The 25,831-nt window shown below is 49.4% G+C and overlaps 1 protein-coding gene and 2 non-coding genes across 3 annotated transcripts; all 3 read right to left on the minus strand.

Moving 5' to 3' along the window:
* Positions 1 to 13,135: 13,135 nt before the first annotated feature.
* On the minus strand, positions 13,136 to 13,207 carry TRNAG-UCC (transfer RNA glycine (anticodon UCC)). Its single transcript has one exon. It is a non-coding gene; the product is annotated as a tRNA-Gly (tRNA).
* A 1,692-nt stretch (positions 13,208 to 14,899) lies between these two features.
* On the minus strand, positions 14,900 to 14,971 carry TRNAM-CAU (transfer RNA methionine (anticodon CAU)). Its single transcript has one exon. It is a non-coding gene; the product is annotated as a tRNA-Met (tRNA).
* A 6,491-nt stretch (positions 14,972 to 21,462) lies between these two features.
* Positions 21,463 to 22,446, minus strand: LOC104370820 (olfactory receptor 10A7). Its single transcript, XM_009989638.2, has one exon. The coding sequence runs from the start codon at positions 22,444 to 22,446 to the stop codon at positions 21,463 to 21,465; it is 984 nt and encodes a 327-aa protein (XP_009987940.2).
* Between the last annotated feature and the right edge of the window lie 3,385 nt (positions 22,447 to 25,831).

The following is a 25,831-nucleotide window of genomic DNA, read 5'->3' on the forward strand; positions in this document are numbered from 1 at the left end:
TGGCAGGGTCACCACCACTGGGGAGGCCTGGATGGCCACCGTCGAGTCAGCGCAGCGGGCGACACAGGGCTCGCTGCAGCTGCTGGCAAGTGGGGTTGGGCCAGAGGTGCCGCAGGGGCGTGGGGGACAAGGTCTGAAGCAAGACATCTCTGGGTGAGGGAGGCAAAGCTGAAACACAGAGCAGAGAGAAAACACAGACCCCAACATCAGCCTGTCTGTCATTTCTTCAGCTGCCTCTGTAGATACTCTTTGCTTCCCTCCATCTGCATTTTGAGCTCCATGTCCAAAACAGGCCTGAAGCTTCTCTTGCTAACACGCACAACAGGTGTGACATCTCACCGTAAGGCTAGATTTGAAGAACCAGGAGCAAACATGTGCCTAACTGGCTCCTTATTCCACCAAGACCTTCTCCTGCATTTCCCAGTGCAATAGCACGGGTGAAGATCGGTGCATTTATCCCAGCACAAATAGGCTGGGATGAACAGGTCTCAGAGCACCTGTGCAAAGACTGATCATACCCATTGCCAGAACAAACATTGCTGCTTTGAAAAAGGCCCTGGATGCACTTGGTCCTTTGGTTCAAGACCGTCTGCTGCACGTGCACATTCTGGTGGGCAGACCTCCCTGCAGCTGAGCCCCATTCATCCCATTCTGCTTCTTGAAAGGACCCCCTCTTCCCAGCTCTCCCCAGCCCCGCCATTCAAAGAGAAAGAGGTCAGAACTGTTCAACAGCTCTATTGCATGGCCAAGCTGAGGCAGCCCAAGTATCAACCTGAGCAGTCCCCAGGAGAGCAGTTCAGCCCACAGGGAGACATGGAGCGGACTCAGGCTTACCTCGTTCCTCGAGGAAAGGGAGGCAAGAGAGAAGGATGTGGAGCCTGCAGCAGCACAGGCTTTTATGCTGTGTCCCGGAGCCCCAGGGGGCCACAAACATTCCTTGATCATGAACCATCTAAACGCCTAGTTGTTGCCTCTTCCTAAAGCCTCAGTGGTGATTATGCTCTTGCCTTTTTTCAACTGAAATACTGTGATCCACCTCATACCACTGAATATCCAAACAATTCATCTGAGTCCCAGCTTCATAAGGCCAATGAACTCCAAGGTCTCAGACTGGTGTGCAGGGAGATTTTAAGCGGGTTTGTGTGATAGAGACTGCCTTCGTCACATTGCCTTCCTGATGGTGAGTACGGCTTCCAGTCATGGTCAAATTCAGCTATAGAGTCACTTCTCAAGAGTTTTATGTGCTGAGGCTGAGGTTAAACTTGAGAGACTTTTCTCCTCATGGATCATCGTAAACACACAAGACGCAGTGGGTAAATTCAGACAGAGTGTCAAGACTACACAATCCCATTTAGGATAAGCGACTGACCTCTGCAGGGACATGGCAAAGGTCAACATCAAGGAAAGAGTACAGTGTGCTGGAGGGAAGCCCCTTGTGGGCACTATAGGCTCGGGGAAGAGTGGCTGGAGAGCTGCCTGGCGGAGAAGGACCTGGGGGTGTTGGTTGACTACCGGCTTGATATGAGCCAGCAGTGTGCCCAGGTGGCCAAAAAGGCCAATGGGATACTGGCGTGTATCAAGAATAGTGTGACCAGCAGGAGCAGGGAAGTGATCCTGCCCCTGTACTCGGCACTGGTGAGGCCACACCTGGAATATTGTGCCCAGTTTTGGGCCCCTCGCTTTAAGAGAGATATTGAGCTCCTGGAGCGGGTCCAAAGAAGGGCGACTAAACTGGTCAAGGGGCTGGAAAATAAAACTTATGAGGAGCGGCTGAGGGAGTTGGGGCTGTTTAGCCTGGAGAAGAGGAGGCTGAGGGGAGACCTGATTACAGCCTACAAATACTTGGGAAGGGATGGTGGGGAGGTGGGGGAGGGGCTCTTTACATTAGTGATGGGTGACAGAACAAGAGGAAATGGGTATAAGCTTAGTCAGGGGAGATTCAGGTTGGATGTTAGAAAGTATTTCTTCTGTGAAATGGTTGTCAGCCACTGGAATAGGCTGCCCAGGGAGGTGGTTGAGTCCCCGTCCCTGGATGTGTTTAAGAATAGGGTGGATGATCTACTTAGCGATATGGTTTAATGGGGATTAGGGACGGTTGGACTCAATGATCTCTAAGGTCTTTTCCAACCTAGAAATCTATGAAATGAAATCTATGAAATCTATGGAGTGAGGGCCACCAGGACCTTGTTTACAATCATCAGGATCACAGTCTTTGTTTTTCTGCCAAAGAGCCCAGAGAACAAAGGCAGAATCATAACAATGGAGAGCAGTCCAGAGAGTCAGGCAGGTCTCTTTCAAGTGACATCTGCATGGGATCTCTCTTGCCATGTCTCTTGACAACTTGACCAGACCCTCACATTTCTTCCAACCAGAGGCGTGGGCTTGTCGGAGTGCAGATCCTTGAAGAGACTGCACGAAGAAAATCCTGTGTAAATAAGGACTGGAGCTCTAAAGTTAGGCCTCAAGGGCAGAATGCCCTTGAAGTAAAGGATAAGAAAACTATGCAGTATGATAAGGGAGTAGTGTTTGCTTAGAGCAGAGCTTCGCTAGGCGGGTGTCTGTTTGAAATAAGCTGTTAAATATGACAAGCGTATGTATCATCCAATAATGGTGTAGGAAAGGTGTGGTCTCAGGGTTATTGGCAAATACTGTCTATATAAGCAATAAGAACTGCACAATAAACGAGACTTCCTGCAGCTAACTCATATTGAGTCGTCTCAGTACTTCTCCAAATCCCTTCTCCGCATGGGCTCAGCTTGGGAAGTGGAGAACCTGTTGGAAACAAACAAATCAAGGTGTAGGAAGATGATCAAAGTGATGCTTGCGTCTTCCCTGAAGGAGACCCACACTCCGATTGACCTGTTTTGCTCAGCAAGTTCAACCCAGGGGACAAAGCCTGGATGGTCTGCTTTAGTGGAGAGGCACAGGGCAGGGAGCCAAAAGCTCACAGCTCTTTTTCCTGGTTCAGGGATGGGGTGGCCCATTCCATGCGTTTCAAACTACAAAGGGACACGTGATCAGTCTCCCAGAGCACCTGGGAGTCATGGTATTATGGAAGAGTTGGGAAAAACCCTGATCTCCAGGCAAACATGAGTCACCCTGCTGTGAGATTCTGTGGACACGGTGACCAAGCCTCAGGCATGCCAGGGACAGCAGAGCTCATAGCCTCATTCCTCCCCAAGTTCTGCTTTCCTCAACACAGCACCATTCCTGAATCAACAGGTGCTTCTCCGCAATCCTGCGCTGCTGCAGCCTTCCAAGGCATTGCGTATTGGTGGCTGCTTGGGGTCTCATGTGACTCAGTATACCCCAGAACAATGATGGTTAGAAAGGATCTCTGGATGTCCTATGGGATGGCTTCCTGCTCCGAGTAGACAAAATTACCCATTTACCTCAGGAAGTTCTGGGCCTTGTGCCGTTGAGTCCTCAACAGTGCCATTGTTGGAGAGGTCACTGTCTCCTGTGCAGCTCTTCCAGGGCTGCACTCACTCTGTGCCACTGGGAGATGGCAGTGAAGGTGTCAGCACTGGTGAGCAGAACCCAGATTTATGGTGTAAGTTCTGGAAATGGGATGAATAGAAGTTTTCTTGTGGTCCGTATAATGACAACTCAAGGACGCCCACTTCTCTGTCTCATTCTCCGCCAGCTTGTTTCATCCCACTTTTAAAACCCACCTAGTGCGAGCTTTGATCTGAATGAGCCAAAAGGCCAGAGTGTGCTCCATGGTACCATGAAGAGCACAAGGGCTGGATGTGTGCATGGAATGCCTCCTGCTCTGCATTTTGCTTTCACGCCAGTGACTAGAAGCCCCTCTGGTCAGAAGGGCTGGAAAGAGGAGCCAAAGTCTGTCCTAGCAGAGATTTATTTCACTGTAAATCCTGATGGGAGTCTTCACTCCTAATCCTGATAGTCACTGCTCGTCCAACTCCAAACCTTACCCTGTAAGCCCGGGATCTTCTCACCAGTGCTGGCACCCTCACTACCATCTCCTGGTGGACCACTTGTGGGCCAGAGAGGCTCAGCTATGAGAGCCCCTGATTGGTAGAATGGGGACTGGGCCTCAAGACCTTGCTCAGGCAGTAGCATTCCTCTTTGGTGGCTACATGGTTAGAATGGGACATCTCAAAAGGTCCTTTCAAACCCGAGATGTTTGATGAAAGCTGAGGGGAGGGATCGTTGCCCTTCCCTTGGCACCGCGGAGGCCACATCTAGGTGGGTGTGCCTCATTTTGGGTCCCCAGGGACAAGCGAAGTGGTGATGATCTCTCCTGGAGAGAGGTACTGGCAGAGGACCAGGCAGAACGTAAGGACTGGAGAACACGACGTATGGGTGAGGATGAGGATGCTAGGTTAGTGGAGCCTAGCAGGGATGAGCAAGGCGAGGAGCAGAGGATGGATGTACCTGTGGAAAGGTAAGAAGTTCAGAGCCTGCTGAGGTGCCAGGAAAGATTGGTCTGCTTGGAGCAGTGGATGGGCGCAAAGGACCTGCAGAGGTCCATTCCAACCTTCATTATTCTGGGTGCAATGAGTCACACAAGCCCTTGAGCAGCCATCAAAAGGCAATGCCTTGGAAGGCCACTGCAGCAGCAGGATATTGCACAGAAGCACCAGTTGTTTCCAGAGTCTATGAGGCCTGTTATCCCTGGCATGCCTGAGGCCGGGACACCATGGCCTCTGAAGTTCACAGCAGGGTGACTCATGTTTGCTGGGACTTCAGGGATTTTCCCAACCCTTCCATAATATGGTGACTTCTCTTTCTGGGAAGGACGCAGGCATCTCTTTGATCTCAAAACCATGCTGCGGTGGAGCTTGATGAGTGTAAGGTCGGTCCTCCTGGCCATCAACTACTGCCCACAGGGAGTTTCCCTCCAGCCCATAATGGTCTTTCCTTGCCGTTGACCTTTGCCACATCTCTGGAAATGGGAGTCTCTTCTCCCATATGGGTTTGTGCAGTCTTGACTTTCTGTCTGAACTTACCCGATGTATCCTGTGTGTCTACGAGGATCCATGGGGAGAAATCTCTCTCAGGGTTAGTCAAAGTGTCTGCACTGAGAGCACTTGAAAGTTGAATCAAGGAGTCCTTCTGTCCCATCCCACTCAGTGAGGGTGAGTGGGCGTGAGCTTTTGGAATTCTCTGCGTGGTAGCCAGGAGTCACAACAATGACGCAAAAGGTTCGACTGAAAACAAAGCTTTACTTGGGATTCAGCAAAGTTACAAAAGATGGTAACTATGAATGACACGACTTTTAACAGAACGGGGTTGTAATGAATATTGACTTGGCAAAACTTACTACGATATCAAAATGACAAAATTATACCAGATTGAGAAAATTTACACCAACGTTACCCTTACGTGCCTACTAGTCAAGTCAAGGATAGAGAAGAAAGACGAAAACAAAAGGAGAGATAAGAGTAAGGATATCACCGCCCTTGGATCCAGCAGCAGTCTCTGCTGGTGGTCGGGGTTCTCTGGTGGTGGGTGTGCACCGAGAGGCTTGCCCATTCTCCTTTTATATCCTCTGGGTGCCTGCTGTCCCTCCTCAGGGGAGGAGCGCTGTTGTGCATGTGCAATTGTTCTCTCAATTTCACAAAAGTTCTCAAAATGAGTCAGAGGGCACGGTGGATCATGGTGGTCTCACCATCCTGCTCTGCACAGTTGACTGAGCATTGACCCTTAACGCCCACGCAAGCGTTTAACTTCCATTCCTATGTGGCATCGCAGAGGGAGAGAGGTGGGTTTCTCAAGACAGCACCCCACCTCTGCGGGGTCCTGTTTGCCTGACACGGTCCCTTATCGAGTGAGGAAGTTTGCTTGCAGAGATACAAAGTGCAATGCCTTATTTGCAAGTTGGCTTGGTTCAAGCGTCTCTGTCTGGGTTTCCCAAGATGGATGTTTGTGACAATCACTCACTCCAACCTGTGGCTCTAGACCCAAATAGCTGAATTTGACCATGACTGGTGGCCACGCTGACCATCAAGAAGGCAATGTGACGAAGGCAGTCTCTGTCACAGAAATCCCCTTAAAATCGCCCTGCACACCACTCTGAGAGCTTGGAGTTCATTGGCCTTATGAATTTGGGACACAGATGAATTGTTTCGATGTTCAGTGGTTTGAAGTGGGAGTGCAACATCTCAGATGAAAGAGGCAAGAGCTTAATTACCACCAAGGCCTCGGCAAGTGTCAGCTATGAGACCTTTAAATGCTTGATGATCAAGGAATGTTTGTGGCCCCCTGGGGCTCTGGGACACAGCATAAAAGCCTGTGCTGCTGCAGGCTCCACATCCTTCTCTCTTGCCTCCCTTTCCTCGAGGAACGAGGTAAGCCTGAGTCCGCTCCATGTCTCCCTGTGGGCTGAACTGCTCTCCTGGGGACTGCTCAGGTTGATACTTGGGCTGCCTCAGCTTGGCCATGCAATAGAGCTGTTGAACAGTTCTGACCTCTTTCTCTTTGAATGGCGGGGCTGGGGAGAGCTGGGAAGAGGGGGTCCTTTCAAGAAGCAGAATGGGACGAATGGGGCTCAGCTGCAGGGAGGTCTGCCCACCAGAATGTGCACCTGCAGCAGACGGTCTTGAACCAAAGGACCAAGTGCATCCAGGGCCTTTTTCAAAGCAGCAATGTTTGTTCTGGCAATGGGTATGATCAGTCTTTGCACAGGTGCTCTGAGACCTGTTCATCCCAGCCTATTTGTGCTGGGATAAATGCACCGATCTTCACCCGTGCTATTGCACTGGGAAATGCAGGAGAAGGTCTTGGTGGAATAAGGAGCCAGTTAGGCACATGTTTGCTCCTGGTTCTTCAAATCTAGCCTTACGGTGAGATGTCACACCTGTTGTGCGTGTTAGCAAGAGAAGCTTCAGGCCTGTTTTGGACATGGAGCTCAAAATGCAGATGGAGGGAAGCAAAGAGTATCTACAGAGGCAGCTGAAGAAATGACAGACAGGCTGATGTTGGGGTCTGTGTTTTCTCTCTGCTCTGTGTTTCAGCTTTGCCTCCCTCACCCAGAGATGTCTTGCTTCAGACCTTGTCCCCCACGCCCCTGCGGCACCTCTGGCCCAACCCCACTTGCCAGCAGCTGCAGCGAGCCCTGTGTCGCCCGCTGCGCTGACTCGACGGTGGCCATCCAGGCCTCCCCAGTGGTGGTGACCCTGCCAGGCCCCATCCTCACCTCTTTCCCTCAGAGCACAGCCGTGGGATCGTCTCTGTCAGCTGCTGTTGGGAGCTCCCTCAGTGTCGGGGGTGTTCCCATCTCTTCAGGGGGCTCCTTCGGTCTGGGGGGGTCAGGGCTCTGTCTGCCTCCGCCACCGCGCTGCAGTCTGAACTGCTGAAGCCTGAGGATCATCTCTTGTGGAGCAGGAAGGAAGACAGGGACCCTGCAGCAGCAGGACCGTGGCCACAGCTTGCAGACAGGCTGGGTGTTCTCATCCCACCTGACAGAAGGGACCTGTGCCCGCTGCTCCTCGCTGCACAGCAGGACTCACCGTGTCTCCTCTGGCTCTGCTTTGCTCTGAGCTCCTTGAGAAAGGGCTCGTTCTCTTCAGCTTTGCTGAACCTCCTACTGAGGGTGGGAGGCTGTGGGAATTAGGGACTGCTCTTGGTAGGCTGCAATTGCCAACAGGTAGAGCAGACTGGGAAGAGTCAAGTGCTTTATGTGGAGCTGGTCCTTGGGAAATTGTCCATCTCTGCGCCTGCCTGAACCTGGCAGACACATTTCTCGCTCTCTCTTCTTTGCCGCTGTATTTACTCGTTCTCATTAAAGATTTTCTGCAGCATCTCTTGAGTATTGTGGTAGTTTTTTCTCCGCCTCCCTCAGATGGGGGTGTGCTCACTGCGAAGAAGAGCACAGGCCTGTGTCTTGAGCTTACCAGCTGTTGTCCGTGGAACTCCAACGCACGGAAAATAAGCAAGGAGTCCAATTCCCATTTCCACACATCTAGGGAATCTGTTAGTCCTGCGAAAGGGACACTGAGCTTATCAAGGACTTGGTTCGTCTTCCATACAATAACAGGCTGGCAGAGCTGGGGTTGGTTACCCTGGGGAACTGTGGTCCCAGGTGGGAATACAGTCATGTCACACACACTAACCCTGTTTTACTGTGAGCGTGGTCAAAGACCAGTGTCTCAATTATTCGGATGGGAATGTTAATTCAGAACTTTTGAGTTACCTTCTCAGTTCTCTCAATTGTTATTCACCAACTTTCTGTGAAAAGCAGTCACGACACTTCTCTCATTGGTGCTGTGGGCATGAACTCCCGGAGATGAGTATGGAGAGGAAAGGAGGAAAGCACTGGTTTTCAGAACTGCCCATAGGCAGTGTGACTGCAAGATGGGGCTGGTGGGAATTACATTAGGAAACAGATGATGCACAATCACAATCCTCTTTTCGTAACACCACCTACTTGTAGCACGGCTGACAACAGAGTGGGAGTGCGTAAATACTGAGCCAACCTCAACCCTCCATACAACCCCACGCTCAGAATTGGTTTTGACTGTCAACACCGCAAGGAATGTTGCTTCTTTTGCTTTTAGCAACTCTGGAATCCTAGACTTGAGGTGGAGAGTCTGGTTCTCTTCAGGTGGAGAGTCTGGTTGTGAGGGGCACCTCGTGTTTCCCTTGGCCCACAGCTCATAAGCTGCAAGAGACATGAGAGTGTCTCAGTTCTTAGTCACCAAGAACATGGTTACGGCCGGTTCCAGTAAACTTCACCCCGGTGGTCTGCCTTCCTCACTAAGTCTTCCTCTTCTCACCTCCTACACATTCGCTTTCTCGTCCTCTGCCAAAAGTTCCGAGTTTCTGCTAACTCAGTTCTTGAAAGTCCCAGCTCGGCTCCATCATTTCTGAAACCTTGTATCCAGCTCATCCGCTGAGCTATGGTCCCATCTTTGTTCAACCAGCTCTGAAACCCTGTGTCCCATCCAGCTGCACACAAGGTTTTCCTCTTCTCACATTCAATGTTGCAACTAGCAAACCACCAGTTGCACACTCGCTCAGAAAGCAAAACTCGAACAACCGATCAGTACAGCGTTACTTAATCAATGGGAAGTCAGTGGACCCAAATGACATTTGCGTGTCAACTTTTTTACACTTCCCTACACAGGCCTCCCAAATTGCCTTGCTTCAGTGTGTCCCTTGATGACCACCTAGACACAGCCATCTTCATTTGTACCCTGTCATAGTAGCACGCTATGACAAAGCACTGTTCTGTCTCCCTCCGAGTCATCTACACCTGCCTTTTATTTTCCTTTTGCCCTTCCACACTGTTTCTCAGCCAGGCTCCATCTTGCCTTTTCCATAGATCTCTCCCACTCTTGCCAACCATTCCCTCTACACGCCAACAACCTGCACAGCAGTCATGGTCTTTGTTCCATGGATGACACCACCCTATGTCTCCAAGAGGCTGGAGTGCTGCCAGAAGGTCACCATCACCGCTGCAAGAGTGTCCGCACCCTAGTGCTCACAGTAGACTTGAGGTCCCCTTAGGTAAATTTGAGAAGCGAAGCAGGATCTAATAGCCTCCAAGGCCTCTGGAAGGCTGGAATTGGGTGCCCGTCATGCTCAGCGAAGGTCCCAGCTGCAGGTCTTCAAGTGGAGCATCGCCCTGAACCTCCTCGGGGAGCCAAGCGTCATTGCACAGGACGTGTTGAGCAGGTCTGAGAAGGCTGGAGCAGGTAGCTGTGGTCCAGTGGTGAAGACGATGGACTAGAAATCCGTTGGAGTTTCCCCGTGCAGGTTTCAATCCTGCCAACTATGGAGTGAGGTCCCCTTTTGGGCTCCCTGCAATTGACCACACTGCAACCATGGGACTCTGCTCCTCACTGCAATACCCAGGGAACAACAAAACCCCCTTGCCTACACTGCTTGCCCTCGTCTCCCCCCAGAAATGTCTGCATAGATGGGTAATCCTGCTCCCATTTACAAGGTAGGCAAGTTGGGGAAAAAGAAGGGACCAGGGCTGAGTATGAGCCATGAAAACAAGTCCACTGTTTTTGATCGTTGAGCAGAACTTCAGAGCCTGATCTCACCTGACACCCCAAGCAGCACAGCTCCACCAGCTGCCTTCCCTACACCTGAAACTACAGCAGTTCATCTCCAAAGAGAGTCTGGACAATGTGGCCCTCGTCGCTAAAGATGAAGGGAAGACACCTCATGGTGCCAGCTCTGGCAGGGAGTGTCCTCCAGGGCCCCAAGAAGCTGACACTGTCTCAGCATTTCTCATCAGCACCCTCATCTGGGATCCTCATGGTCCTCATGGGGGACTTCAACCACCCCGATATCTGTTGGAAGGACAACACAGCAGGGCATAGGCAATCCAGGAGGTTCCTGGAATGCATGGATGATAACTCCCTTCTCCAAGTGGCAGAGGAACCAATGAGGAGAGGTGCTTTGCTGGACCTTGTTCTCACCAACAAAGAAGGGCTGGTGGGCAACGTGATGCTCAAGGACAGCCTTGGCTGCAGTGATCATGAAACGGTGGAATTCAAGATACATAGGGAAGCAAGCAGGGTGCACAGCAGGCTCACTACCCTGGGTTTCAGGAGAGCAGACTTTGGCCTCTTCAGGGATCTCCTCGCTAGAGTACAATGGGATGAAGCCCTGAAGGGAAGAGGGGCACAAGAAAGCTGGTTAATATTCAAGGATCACCTCCTGCAAGCTCAGGAGCGGTGCACCCCAACAAAGAGAAAGTCAGGTAGGAACACTAGGAGGCCTGCATGGATGAACAAGGAGCTCCTGGACCAACTCGGACACAAAAAGAAGGCCTATAGAGGGCGGAAGCAAGGACAGGTAGCCTGGGAAGAATACAGAGAGATTGTCCGAGCAACCAGAGATCAGGTTAGGAAAGCTAAAGCCCTGATAGAGTTAAATCTGGCCAGGCACATCAAGGGCAACAAGAAAAGCTTCTATTGATATGTCAGTGATAAAAAGAGATCTAGGGAAAATGTAGGCCCTCCCCAGAAGGAAACATGGGACCTGGCTATCCGGGATATGGAGAAGGCTGAGGTTCTCAATGATTTCTTTGCCTCTGTCTTCACTGGCAAGAGCTCCAGCGGCACAGCCCAAGCCACAGAAGGCAAAGGCAGGGACTGGCAGAATGAAGAACCGCCCACTGTAGGAGAAGATCAGGTTCGAGACCATCTAAAGAACCTGAAGGTGGACAAATCCATGGGACCTGATGAGGTGCATCCACGGGTCCTGAGGGAGCTGGCAGATGAAGTTGCTAAGCCGCTGTCCATCATATTTCAGAAGTCGTGGCAATCTGGTGAAGTTCCCAATGACCGGAAGAGGGGAAATACAGTCCCCATTTTTAAAAAGGGAAAAAAAAGAAGACCCAGGGAACTACAGGCCAGTCTCTCCTCTGTGCCCGGCAAGATCATGGAGCAGATCCTCCTGGCAACAATGCTAAGGCACATGGAAAATAAGGAGGTGACTGGTGACAGCCAACATGGCTTCACTAAGGGCAAATCCTGCCTGACTAATTTGGTGGCCTTCTATGATGAGGCTACAGCATTGGTGGATAGGGGAAGAGCAACTGACATTGTGTACCTGGACTTATCCAAAGCATTTGATACTGTCCCACACGACATCCTTGTCTCTAAACTGGAAAGACATGGTTTTGAGGGATGGACCACTCGGTGGATAAGGAATTGGCTGGATGGTCGCACTCAAAGAGTTGTGGTCAACGGTTCAATGTCCACGTGGAGGCCAGTGACGAGTGGTGTTCCTCAGGGGTCAGTACTGGGACCGGTGCTGTTTAACATCTTTGTTGGAGACATGGACAGTGGGATCGAGAGCACCCTCAGCAAGTTTGCAGATGACACCAAGTTGTGTGGTGTTGTGGACACGCTGGAGGGAAGAGATGCCATCCAGAGGGACCTTGACAGGCTGGAGAGGTGGGCCTGTGAGAACCTCATGAAGTTCAACAAGGCCAAGTGCAAGGTCCTGCACGTGGGTCGGGGCAATCCCAAGCACAAGAACAGGCTGGGCGGAGAATGGATCGAGAGCAGCCCTGAGGAAAAGGACTTGGGAGTGCTGGTGGATGAGAAGCTCAGCATGAGCCGGCACTGTGAGCTGGCAGCCCAGAAAGCCAACCGTGTCCTGGGCTGCATCCAAAGCAGCGTGGGCAGCAGGGCGAGGGAGGGGATTCTGCCCCTCTGCTCTGCTCTGCTCTGGTGAGACCCCACCTGGAATACTGAGTTCAGCTCTGGAGTCCCCAGCACAAGAAGGACATGGAGCTACTGGAACGAGTCCAGATGAGGGTCACGAAGATGGTCAGAGGGCTGGAGCACCTCTGCTATGAAGACAGGCTGAGAGAGTTGGGGCTGTTCAGCCTGGAGAAGGCTCCGGGGTGATCTTATTGCAGCCTTCCAGTACCTAAAGGGGCTACAGGAAAGCTGGAGAGGGGCTTTGGACAAGGGTGTGTAGTGACAGGACAAGGGGCAATGGCTTTAGACTGAAAGCGGGGAGATTTAGATTAGATCTAAGGAAGAAATTTTTCACTCAGAGGGTGGTGAGGCACTGGAACGGGTTGCCCAGAGAAGTTGTGGCTGCCCCATCCCTGGCAGTGTTCAAGGCCAGGCTGGATGAGGCTTTGGGCAACCTGGTGTAGTGGAGGGTGTCCCTGCCCATGGCAGGGGGGTTGGAACTAGATGATATTTGAGGTCCCTTCCAACCCAAACCATTCTGTGATTCTATGATCTGTGGGAGAGAAACTGGGGAGAAGCAGGAACAGAGACAAGGCCTGCCCAAAAAACCCGAGTGTATCACAGCGGGGAATAAAGGACCGGAGCAGAGGCTGTTGCCTGTCACCCCGGGCTACAGCCGCAGCACCCCGCCTCTGGGCTGCTCTGAAGACAACAGCTGGCGGTTGCACACACGAGCTCACAAGACTTGTGTCTGTCCTGCTGGGACCCAGCAGCACCGGGACCAGGAGCACACGCTCGGGTTGCCGAACGCGGAGGTGCTGCCCGCAGCTGTGCGGAAGCAGAGCTGCCGGCGGCGCTGGCAGAGGCGGGGCAGCGCTCCTCGCTTCCTTCCCGCCGGAAGCTGCACTTCCCGCGGAAGCCGAGCGGGCGGTTGGGCAGCAGCGCTGCGCTCGCGCTGCCTCAGGCGCTGCGTGGAACCGCGCGAAACAAAAGGGCGCTGCGTTGGCCGGGAATCGAACCCGGGTCAACTGCTTGGAAGGCAGCTATGCTCACCACTATACCACCAACGCGCCGCGCACGCGCCGCCCCTCTGAGCCTGCACTTCACGCACTCGCTGCCTCCCGCTCCCGCACGGACCGCGCGCTCTCCTCCTCACAGCCCCCCGCACACAAACAGCACCTCAGCCTCCTACACACTGCGGCTCTTTCTACGGCGCTCCCACGGGACCTCGGAGATCTCAACATGCCCCGAAAGATCCATACGGCCCCTCACCACCAGGGACTGACCACCTGCGGACCGGCGCACTGGACAAAGCGCCACTCAGCTCCACCCGTCGATGCTGCACACGCCTTGGCTGCACACCAGGCTCCGACGGACCCACGCAGCGGGGCTCTGCCCAACACCCAGCCCCGCACCGAAGCACACACACACAAAGAAACCATCACGCTGACGCACTTTTTCACCCCTCTCTCGCTGCTGCTGCTGCTGCTGCTGCTGCCGCCTCTGCGGCTCCTGCTAATGCTGCCGCTCCTCATCTGCCTTCACACCCGGGACAGCTGGGCACGCACTGTGCGGCTGTAGCTGTGTTTGCCTCTGTCTGCCTGTGCTGCTAGAAGCACAGACAAACACCCACACGGCTGCTCACTCTTTTCTGCACCTTCACTGCACCTGCAGTGCGCCTGCCGTGCACCTGCAGTGTACTGCAGGGCGCTGAAAACACCGTGACGAAGCTCATGCATCAGAACACAAGAACATGGCTTAGCAAAAACTGTTCTAGAAGAAACAGACTCAGCTTGGGGAAATCAATTTATTACCAATTCAAATATATTCACGTAGTGAGGGGAAAAAAAAAAAAAAAAAGGCAAACCTAAACCACCACCTTTCCTCCCTCTTACCCAGGCTCAACTGCACTCCTTCACTCTAGACTCCTCTAACAACCCACATGACACAGGGAGGATGCATTTTCCCTCTGCTCTTCCTCACCCTTTTTTTTTTTTTCCCTTTCTCCTCTCTCTGTATGGCTTTTTCTACTCTTTCTGGACTATATTTTTGTAAGGGCCTCAAACACTGCTGGTACTTCGGCTGTGCCCTGCGGTGGGTCTGCTGTGAAGGTGGAATCAGCTGTGTCTGGCACAGGGCAGCCCCTTACCTCTTCTCACAGAGGCCACCCTGCAGCACCCCCTCTCCCCTCCACTACCAACACCTCAGTCACACGTGGCCAATGCAGTGCCCACTGGGAATACCTGCACAGCTCTGCTCCTGGCTGGGCCTTCGAGTGGGCAAGGCAGCAGGCAAGGACAAAGAAAGCTCTCAGGTCTTCCAGCCAATCACACTGGTGTTTCCCCAAAAAACTAGCACCAGCCTTGTCCTCCTCCCCACCTGCAGGGCCCTGGAGGTCCCCACCCATGGCTGGGCACTTGGGGATTGAGCTGCGTGATGGGAAAAGAGAAACACCTCTGTCCCCAGGACAGCCACTGCCCTGTGGGGTGAGGCTCTGCTGTGCTGTGCTGTTCTGTGCCGTGCCTGCTGCTCCACACAACAGCCTGCCTTGCTGAGGGACACTGTGGGAGTGCTGGCTGCTGAGAAAGCAGAGGAGAAGGTGGCAGTGGCAGAGAGAAGGGGCTGAGGGTGAGGGAGAGCCGTGGCCATGGGTGCGCAGAGAGCGGGGGCGCAGCAGTGCAGTTACGAACTGGCTGAAAGATGCAAGGGAGAGGCAGCAGCTGCTGCCGCTGGAGTGAGTGGTGGGAAAAAAGAAAACGGAGTAGCAGAGGATGGTTTCGATCCATCGACCTCTGGGTTATGGGCCCAGCACGCTTCCGCTGCGCCACTCTGCTCTGTTAACAGCCCCCCCTCAGACCTCCCACCGTGCTGCCATACGCTCCCGGGCACTGCCAGCACCAGGGCTTGCACTCATGCTGCTTTCCCTTCCTCCTGCCTGTGCTCTGCACACTCTTTTCCTAAAGAACTTCAGTTCTCTGCATGGATTGTCTACAAGATTTTCCACCCTTCACACGGACACCTGCCTCACCCCAAGGTCCATGATGGCCAGAACTTCTGAAGGGAGACTGCTGTTTTAGTTGGTCCCCCTCTGCACTCACTTCCGCAGTCGGTGTGCTTTGTCTTCCCGCTTCTGGGCTGCTTGCATCCCCTTCCCAGATCGCTCTCTCCTACTCTTTGGGACAGCTTGGCCAACTGATGACATTGGTTTAATGCTCTTGCTGCCATATAGGTGCCTACAAGTGACCTGTCATAAGTCTATCTCCTGTTATATTATTGATAAGTTCATTTTACCAGCAATAACTTTGTAGTAACCTCTAAGATTATAGATATTTTTTGCTTCTGTTATTGACTGATGCTGTTATTGTCACTGTTACTGATCGTCGCTACTATTTATTGACATAATTATTGATTGCTGCTATAGTATTGATTGCTGAGAATAATTTGTAATAGCTTGAGATATAGATATTTGCTTTACTAATCATAGCTAGACTTGCTAGTGGTATTTCTGGTAATCCGTAATAGAGAAATGTTGAGGATAAAGCCGCCGTGTCCACGCGTATTGCAGAATCCTACAAACACACAGTCACAGCCTGTACGCGACTGCAGGCCAGGTGACCGTTTAGGTCACGATGGCACGGACAGCTCAATGACACCTACAGCTTTGGTCCGCTAAACTGCACCCAGAAGAGCACTCACCATGTTAGGCATCTTGATTCTACGTGCTGTGAATTCAGGCACTGAAGGATCTGTAGGATCTGGCTTCCTCCCATCTTTGTTACCTCTCCTCATCTCCTTCATTAGATACGAGAAAAGAAGCAATAGCCATTGTTGAAGCTTCTGCTGGGCTTGAGTCACAGCACCACCCTGCTCCTGCCCCGTGCACAAAATCTGTGCAGGGCTTGTAAGAGAGATTATCGTTGTTGGATACCGTCCTTCTGGCCTATGCTGCCTCCCGCAAAACGGCATGACCAGCACGCATAAAGCCCTCGCTATCTATCTGCAACTCGGATAATTTGCTCACATTTTCAAAGACTTTGTTTTCCAGCTCAGTGCTGAAACTACTGGGCCACAGAACTCTCAGAATTGTCTAAAATCATGAGAGCACAGTTTAACATGGCAAGAGAGAAAAAAAAGTCAGTCCTGCAGTCACCTGTCCAGAGACAGGATCCTTCAGGGAATTGTCTGAAGGCTTGCTGACAAAGGCCTCTGTGTAGAGGTATGCTCCTGCGTACAACAAGCAGCCACAGCGTGCTCTGCACTGTCAGAGATTCACTGACGTCTATGGAACCATGACTTCTTAAAGACACTTCTGCTTTCTCCTCCATATATGACTTCAAGGATGAAAAGGAAACACAAAACTCCGGAGAAACCTTGTAAGACAGGACTAATGTGTAGCTGATTGTCTTATTTTCGTGTGACAAGGCTCAAATTTTGGTCTCCTCCAGCCTTGCTTGTGAACTTCCTCAAGTCTCAGTCTTCCAAGTTCTTGCACCTAATGTCCATGATTTTGTTTTGGAGAAATGTATTGCACGTGCTTGTACCAGACATGAAAAGGGAGACAGGTTGGACTGGCAATTATCTTTACAGAAAGATGCTCGCTCCTCTTTCATTATTTGTTTTTTAATATGTAAGTTACATTTTGATAAATAAGCTTATACTATGTTTATATTTGGGCAAAACAGTGAACTGCAAAGAGAAATAATCATAGAATCACAGAATGGTTTGGGTTGGAAGAGACCTCAAAGATCATCCAGTTCCAACCCCCCTGCCATTGGCAGGGACACCTTCCACCACACCAGGTATCTCAAAGCCTCGTCCAGCCTGGCCGTGAACACGTCCAGGGATGGGGCAGCCACAACTCCTCTGGGCAATCGGTTCAAGTGGTTCACCACTCTCATTGTAAAAAATTTCTTCTTTGTATCTAATCGAAATCTCCCCTCTTTCAGTTTGAAGCCATTGCTCTTTGTCCTGTCACTAGACGTCCTCATAAAAAGTTCCTCTCCAGCTTTCTTGTAAGCCCCCTTCAGGTACTGGAAGGCTGCTAGAAGATCACTCCGGAGCCTTCTTTTCTCCAGAGTGAACAACCCCAACTCTCTCAGCCTGTCTTCAGAGGAGAGGTGCTCCAGCCCTCGGGTCATTTTTGTGCCCCTCCTCTGGACCCACTCCAACAGCTCCATGTCCTTCTTGTGTCGGGGACCCCAAAGCTGAATGCAGTATTCCAGGTGGGGTCTCACAAGAGCAGAGCACAGAGGCAGAATCCCCTCCCTCGACGTGCTGGCCACGCTGCTTTGGATGCAACCCAGGATATGGTCGGCTTTCTGGACTGCCAGCGCACGTTGTCGGCTCATGTTGAACTTCTCATCAACCAGGGCTGCTCTCAATCCATTCTCCGCCCAGCCTGTACTTGTGCTTGGGATTGCCCCGACCCGCGTGCAGGACCTTGCACTTGGCCTTGTTGAACTTCATGAGGTTCTCACAGGCCCACCTCTCCAGCCTGTCAAGGTCCCTCTGGATGGCATCCCTTCCCTCCAGCGTGTCCACAACACCACACAACTTGGTGTCATCTGCAAACTTGCTGAGGGTGTGCTCGATCCCACTGTCCATGTCTCCAACAAAGATGTTAAATAGCACTGGTCCCAGTACTGACCCCTGAGGAACACCACTCATCACTGGCCTCCACGTGGACATTGAACCGTTGACCACAACTCTTTGAGTGCGACCATCCAGCCAATTCCTTATCCACCGAGTGGTCCATCCCTCAAAACCATGTCTTTCCAGTTTAGAGACAAGGATGTCGTGTGGGACAGTATCAGTTCCTTCAACACGCCTGGGTGCTTCCCGTCCAGTCTTATGAACTTTTATGAGTACAATTGACCAAAGTGCTCTGGCTGTGTCTTCTCATCCTGCTCGTGCTGCTTCACTCCCACATGCTCTGCTAACAGGCTTAAGGAACTGGGGACACTGAAGACAGACCTTCTCAGTGAAACATAAGGCAAAAAAGGCATTGCATACTTCAGCCTTTTCTGTGTCCTGGGTCACGAGGTCTGCTGCTTGTTGACCAGTGGACTTAGATTTTCCTTAGCCTTCCTTCTGCTGTCAATGCACATCTAGAAACTGTTGTTCTTGCCCTTCCAATACCTTACTAGCTCCAACTCCAGCTGAGTGCTGGCTTTGTTAACTCCATCCCTGCATGGTCTATATTCCTTCTGGTTTGCCTGTCCCTGTTTCCACCTTCCGTGTACTTCCTTTCTTGTTTGAGCCAGGGGAGCCCACACCAAGGGCTTCTGGTATCCTTTCTGAAGCAAAACAGTCACCCACACTAAATGCGGGAGCAATAGAGAGATCTGGCTGCCCTACATACCACTCTAAGATTAAGACAGAAGGATGATTTTTCAATCATTCTCCTTCTATGACCTGACTCACTGCAGCAGCTGACACCACAGGCCACAGGGCATCCACACCCCCAGTCTGACTCCGGTAGTGGGTACCGGTTCTCGCTCACGGACACGCAGGTCTAATCAGTGGCTGAGAAAAGATTTAACGAGAAGATGTAAGATGATGGGACAGACTGGGGAGATGAGGTGCAGGGCTCAGCCAGACAAATTTACATGTAAAATAGGCTGGCCCTATTTTACATGTGACCAACCCATCTTATACCTTTTTCTGTCTACCCTTCCTTTGTTCCTCCCTGTTTCCCCTTCATTGGGTCATTGATTGACCAGGTTGGGTTCTCCTCACTGTCTCCCTTGTCATTTGATGGTCAAATTTGTGTCCCTGAAAGTTCTTGTTCATCACTTCCTCCCTTTCTTATCATCCCTTGTCACATCGAGAAAGGTCTTTGACGAGATATCCCTAAAGCAGCTGGCAGGCGCTGCCTTTCCCTGTATCCTTGCAAAGGTGTTGAGTTTTTTCACCGTATGGGCTATGTTTACACTGCCGTTTCTAGCTTTGTTTCATGGCCCGTGACTACTCACTATGTTTGGGGGAGAAATTCACTGCCCAAACGAGAACCAAAGTGCCAGGGACTGTGGGATGTGGTGACTTCAGGCTCCACGCCAGCAGAACACCGCAAACAGGAGCTTTGAGAGTATAGGTTTTAACTGAAGACGTGTTTATACAAGCACAAGGCATTAACTTAACACAGAATTAAAAGCGGAAAACCGTTTGTATGAGGGAGTGTGTTAACTGCAAAACTCCAAGTTGACTCCGTTTATTCTTAAATTTTCTGCAACCGTATAAACATCCTACCTCTTGCCCACTCCCCTCTCCCGTTGGGCGAAAATCAGAGGAAGGGAAGTGAAAAGACAGATGGGTCAAGGTGATGACAGTTTATTAAGGAGAGCAAGAGCTGTACACACACAAGGAAAAAAGGAGTTCACTCACAACTTCCCATGGTCAGGCAGATGTCCAGCCTCTTCCTGGAAAGCAGGGGCTCAGCATGCCTAACTGTTGCTTTTGAAGACAAACACCTTCACCACGAACATTCCCCCTTCCTCCTCCATTCCCTGAGCTTTTATTGCTGAGCAAAACATTATACGGTATGGAATATCCCCTCGGGCAGTTTGGGTCAGCTGTCCCTTCCCAGCCTCTTCCCTACCTGCAGCCCTCCGGTCTTTGTAGGGCGTGGGACTGGAGAGAAAGACTCTGCTCTGCACAAGCAATGGTCAGCCGTAGCCAAAATATTGGTGTTTTATCAACACTGTTTCAGTCACAAAGGCAAAGCACATACCGTACAGGCTGCTGTGAAGAAAGTTCACTCCACCCCAGCCAGACCCGGTACAACCTCCACCCCTTATTCCATACCATCTGCTTCATGCTCAGGTCCAACACGATCTGATACATCAAAGCATCCTCTCACCATCTCATTCACACGTTGCTTCGTTTCTATTGCCTACTCAAATCTTTCTGCCTACCTAACCCACGTTGCATTAATATATGTCATTCTTCTACCCCATACTTCTCTTTTTCTTTCCCGTTTTGTCTGATTCTTATTCCCAAAATCTTCTTTTACCAAAACTAGTAACTTACACTACTCGTGGTGCATTGACCTTGGCCTGCAGCCAGACTCCCACCCAGCTGTTCTCTCATGCCCCTCCTCAACAGGACAGGAAAGGAGGAGAAAAGAAGATGAAAAAGTTCTGTGCAGGGGATGAGGAACGGAGAGCTGTGGTCGGTTCGTAACAGCGTGCCTCGGCAACTCCTTCCTCCTCGTGCTTTTCCCCTTCGGCAGTGTGGGTCCTCTCTGGGGGATGTAGTCCTTCCGATAAACCTGCTCTAGCGTGGGCTGTGAACTGCAGTTTTCCATGACCAAAACCTCACTGCGTACACCTAATACTCCAGGAATTGTAGTATTGTCCTTTTGTATTTGTAGTAGAGTGCTTCTGGTACTTCTGGTCTAAGAGACAGTGATATAAATTAGGTATTAATCACACAAATTGGAAGAGAAAATGCCGCTTGGAGATAAGCAAGAGCGGAATTGGGGTTGAGGCTAGATCAAAATAAGCAGAGAGAAAATGAAAGCACAAGTCACATTTTGCTTTAATGAACACTCCACCTGGCAAGCCAGAAAAAGAACCAGATAGAAAGCATTAGGTTCAACGAGTTGAGAAACAATCAACGAGTTGAGAAACAATCCCCTCCCATAGCTTGCTTTCAGCCTACATGAGAAGGGAATTAAATAAAGCTACTGCAGCTACCTGGCAATGTTTCAGTTCATCCTTTCTGTTTTAAAGTGAGCAAGTTCTAACTAGTTTGGGAAAGAGATCTTTGTTCAGCGAGGGAATAAAATCAGATCAAGTCTAGACTTGAATCCCGTCCCTCCCATCAGTAGGAAGGACACTTCCAGGAGACACAGCTCGTCCCCTCCAGTTGAAAGGTGCTAACTTTTTTCTTATCTCAACTCATTATTGAAGTGTGGGTTGAGTTTTTTTCGGGGAGAGGGGGAGGGGATAGGGGAAGTTTCGGGCCACCACTTTTACTTTGATTGAGAGGAAACCAAACTTATTTTTTCCCCAGCCAGTGACTTTATATACTTGTGGACATAGAGGTATAACCATGGGGGAGGACAAGAATTTTATAAACCGCTTTTGCAATATTCCTACACTGAGTCAGCCTTACTGAATTGCTTGCAAGGACAGAGTTGCAACAACTAAAATTTATTCTGATATACTGAGCAAAACAAGGCCAGGCATTTTCTGGATTTAACAGGAAAAGATTGCTAAAATGGCACAGACCTTTTTGAAAGGCATTTCACCTCATTCACAAATTCCATTAATTTCTCTTTACTAGGGAAACACTTATGCTCTGTGCAGCTACAAGGAATCCATCACCTGGACGGAGAAAATACGGCCATCTGCTTCCTAAGTAGCCACTTGTCAATGCATCTCCTCAGGCTTTGCTTGACTTCCTGATTCCTCAGGCTGTAGATGATGGGGTTGAGCATGGGGGTGACAACGGTGTAAGACAAAGAAACCATTTTCTTGGTGCTGGATGAGAGGCTGGACTTGGGTCGCAGGTGGACGATGCCAGTTGTGCTGTAGAAAAGAGTCACTACCACCAGGTGAGCTGCACAGGTGGAAAAGGCCCTCCTCTGGCCTGCAGCTGAGGGTATCTGAAGAACAGCATGGATAATGCGAAGGTAAGAGATGGCTATCAGAGAGAAAGGAATCATCACTATTATGACAATAGCGATAAAAATCAGTAGTTCAAACAAGGCTGTGTCTGCACACACCAGCTTCAGCACAGGAGAAACATCACAGAAGAAATGGTCGATCCCGTTCCTCCCACAGAAGGGCAGGGTAAATAACCATGTGGTGAAGCCCAGAGCCACAGGGACACCAGACAGCCAAGACCCGATAGCCATCTTGAAGCAGCGATCCCTGTTCATTGTGGTGGCATAATGCAACGGGTGGCATATTGCCACTTGCCGGTCATAAGCCATTGCACCCAAGAGGAAACACTCACAGGTGACAAAAAGAATAACAGAGTTGAGCTGCAAGGCGCAAGCTGTGAAGGAAATCGTTTTTCTCTCCACCAGCAGAATCGCAAGCATCCTGGGGACAATGCTCAGGCTGTAGCAAATCTCTATCAAGGCAAGATTCTTTAGGAAGTAGTACATGGGCATGTGTAGAACAGGGTCGATGGTTGCGATCACAACAATCAGAGAGTTCCCTATCAAGATGGCCAGGAACATGATGGAAATCAGTGTGAAAAATAGGAGCTGCATCTTGCCTTGGAAAGCAAACCCCAAAAGTAAGAAGTGAGTAGCGATAGTTTGGTTTCCCAGCTTCGTTTCCTCAGCAGGTCCCATCCTAAAAGACAAAAAATAACCCGGACACTACAAAAGCATTAGTAGCTTGGGACAGACTTGTGAGCTCAGAAATAGCTCCAGTTGCAAGTAAAATGGCGTTTAAAACCTGAGGTGAAACTCGGATTGGATACCACAGAGACCCCAGTTCAAAAAACCTCAGCTGGCAAACCTGTACAAGATCATCTTTAACAGTCATGGGCTGGGATTCCACCTCCCTAAATTAGGTGAACAGTAGATGGACAAACAAATTTCAAATAACCATTCTGTGCTTATTTTATACAGAAAGAAGTGGATACCTCCAAAGGGCAGTCACCTTAGCCTAAGAGTGGCGTTTATGACGAGACAGCAGAATTTCACTTTGGATGGGCTGGATGTCTCTCAGTTAACATCAGCATCTAAATGTCTATAGACATCTAAACGTGAGCTGATCATCTTAGAATCACTCGATATTTAATGACGAGAAATATAGCAGGAGACAGAAGCATAATTTCTTTCCTTCTAAGATGGATGTCCAAGGTTACCAGGATTGCCAGTATCATTAATAATGAAGTGAGTAATACGATGGCCAAATTTTTGGATAGCTGGAATTAACTGAAATTCGTTTATTAATGGTGCTCTAAGCTAGGTGATATGGAGATCCTGTTGCTTTCCACCTACTGGTTTGACTCAAGCAGAAGTGATCTACCTACGTTATTTTCATTGTCAATCCTGCAAAAGTACAATCGCAACCTAAACAAGTTTAAATTAATAAAAGTCTTCATGCACTTACTTCTGTTTCATCAAATCCTGTAAAATCCAAATTCTGAGTTTTCATTTCAGATAAGCTCTGGGGAGTAAGAAGATGCTCAGCATACAAACAACTGCCCACAAAAAAGTGTTGGCCAGCATCTACACCTTGCTGCCATTACTTGGGAATTGATCATCCCATCAGATCTGCTAGCAGAATTATATGTCTGGGAAACTTCCTGGACTGTTTCAGCCAAAATATACTTGGCTGATTTTTGAAAGGCACGTTTTTTTCTGTATGTACACCATTGGGATTGAGGTAATCTGGCCCACAACAACGGGAGTCTAGTTTTACTCTTAGGCTCACTAAGAGTACTCTGAGGGTCGACATTTTCTCTTCAGGTGTCATGTGCATGAGATGAGAATATAGATATAGATATAGATATAGATATAGATATAGATATAGATATAGATATAGATATAGATATAGATATAGATATAGATATAGATATAGATATAGATATATACACACACACACAGATGTGTAACAAAAATTCCAAACTAATAATGAGAAATAAATTGCTTAGACTCTGTGAAGAGATCTCTATGCCCAGGAGGATTTTGGTTTCCATCCACAGATGAAGGAAGACTCTCGCTACCTACACAGCAGTCAAACTGCATCACTGACAATGATCAAATCGCTTAAGATTTTGGAGTCTTTAGGTTTCCAGGATTTCTGAAAATGCCTTTTCCTTTTCCTCAGCAATGATGAAAGAGAAAATGAGGAGACGAGAAAGTATAGACACTGTTGTTCATTTGTTCAACACGTTTATCAGCAAAATAGGCAGCTACAGTTGCCAAAGATTTCTGTAGACAATAGAAATAAGCAAGTATACTGTCAGTGTAATGAATGTGTCTCCAGCATAGAGATCTAAAATAACACAAATTGCTGATGCCATGGAGGTTCCTATTTCTCTCAGATGAGCGAGTGAGTAATTCAGACGTAAAAATCTGCATTGCCAGTGCCTAAAGGTAGGTGGGATAGATTCCTCTAGTATATCGTAATAGCAGCTCCAGGCTCCAAGTAAAAAAATGAACCATGGAAACACACTCATGTTTTGGTTTTGCCTTACAAACCAACTAGAATGAGGAATAGAAATTGAAATGTTACCTTATGTTTCTAAAACTGGTAGAATTTTCTCTCTCTCTTCAGCAGGGGCGATAATTCCAAAGGCAGAGGGTAAGAAAAAATATGAATAGGGAGAAAAACAAAAGAAGAAAAAAAATCCTTTTGCTTTCCTCTGCCAGAGGCAGCATCTCCTCTCTGATTCCAAAGGCTCCTAGAGCTAACGGGTGGAGGTATTTGAATTTTCATGTGCTCCCAGTAGGATCAGGTCTCCAGACAGCAACTTTCCTGTTATGATTAAATCGTATGTTAAATAATCTTTTCTTATCCATGCTCTATATAAAAATGCAGTATGTTTTAGGACATACTAGCAGTTTAAGTATGGTATAAGCAAAGTTTTCTTCCACATTTTCCGAGTTGTACTAGTGACTAATGTAATTGTTAACAGTAATAATGGGATATTCTCTTACTCTTTTTCTCATCTAGTTTGCTAACATCAGGGAAAAAAATGGAATATGGCATATGTTGGTTTCCCAGTGGCCGAAGAGACCATTACAAATACTGGAGTAACAGTAGTGTTACGAATATAGAGCATTGCAGTATGATACCAACGTATTAGACAGCCCTAAATACGGCAAGCAATAGTACAATAACGGCTTATCTGATAGACCTTTTTTTTTTCTTTACTGCTTTTGTCCACTTTATTCTGGAAATGAAAGATCCTTATCTTTTGGTAGATGTCTGCTGATCATCTGAAGCACTCTCTATGATAGTATGTTAACTAACTCAGTGAACTAACACAGGTGAAAAATTAGGTGATGTGAATTCAAGCCTGAGGCATTTAACACTTAATCAACTCCAGTAAAGTCTGCGTTTGCAGCCTGGAAAATCTAGAAAGACAAGTCAAACAAGAGGAACAAGAAGGAAGTTGTTGTACCAGAGCATCACAGTTGGGAAACCTGACGGAGGAGCCATTAACATTCTCCTGTTGCGAAAGGTTTCAGACTTGAGCCCTGACTCCTTGGCTGGATCTCATCCCGCATCTCTTCTCCCAGGAATTACGTGGCTTTCTTATTTGGGTGAATCCTCTCATTCTCTTCATGTGAATGTCAATGTCTTTAGCCAGGTGTGGTGGGCTGGCTTTGGGCAACTGCCGCGCTCCCATCCAGCCTCTCTCTCACTCCCGCTCCTCAACAGGACAGGACAGGGAGAGAAAATAAGATGAAAAATCTTGTTGGTCAGGTAGATCACTCACCAATTACCGTCATGGGCAAAACAGACTGGACTTGGGGAAAGTCAATTTAATTCATTGACAATTAAAATAGACTGGATGGTGAGATACCAAAACAAAACTAGAACACCTTCTCTCCACCTTCCCCATTTTCCTGGGTTCAACTTCATTCCTTCATTCCCAAATCTTCTACCTTCTCCACCTCTGAGTGGGGCAGGAGAATGAGGAACAGGGAGTTATGGTCAGTTCATAACAGTTTGCCTCTGCTGCCCCTTCCTCCTCATGCTTTTCCTCTGCTTCAG

Source organism: Tauraco erythrolophus, chromosome 14, assembly GCF_009769465.1.
Source record: "Tauraco erythrolophus isolate bTauEry1 chromosome 14, bTauEry1.pri, whole genome shotgun sequence".
Classification (NCBI taxonomy): Eukaryota; Metazoa; Chordata; class Aves; order Musophagiformes; family Musophagidae; genus Tauraco; species Tauraco erythrolophus.

Excerpts from the sequence above, each read along its gene's own strand:
- LOC104370820 (XM_009989638.2), bottom strand. The coding sequence starts at position 22,446 with ATGGGACCTGCTGAGGAAACGAAGCTGGGAAACCAAACTATCGCTACT.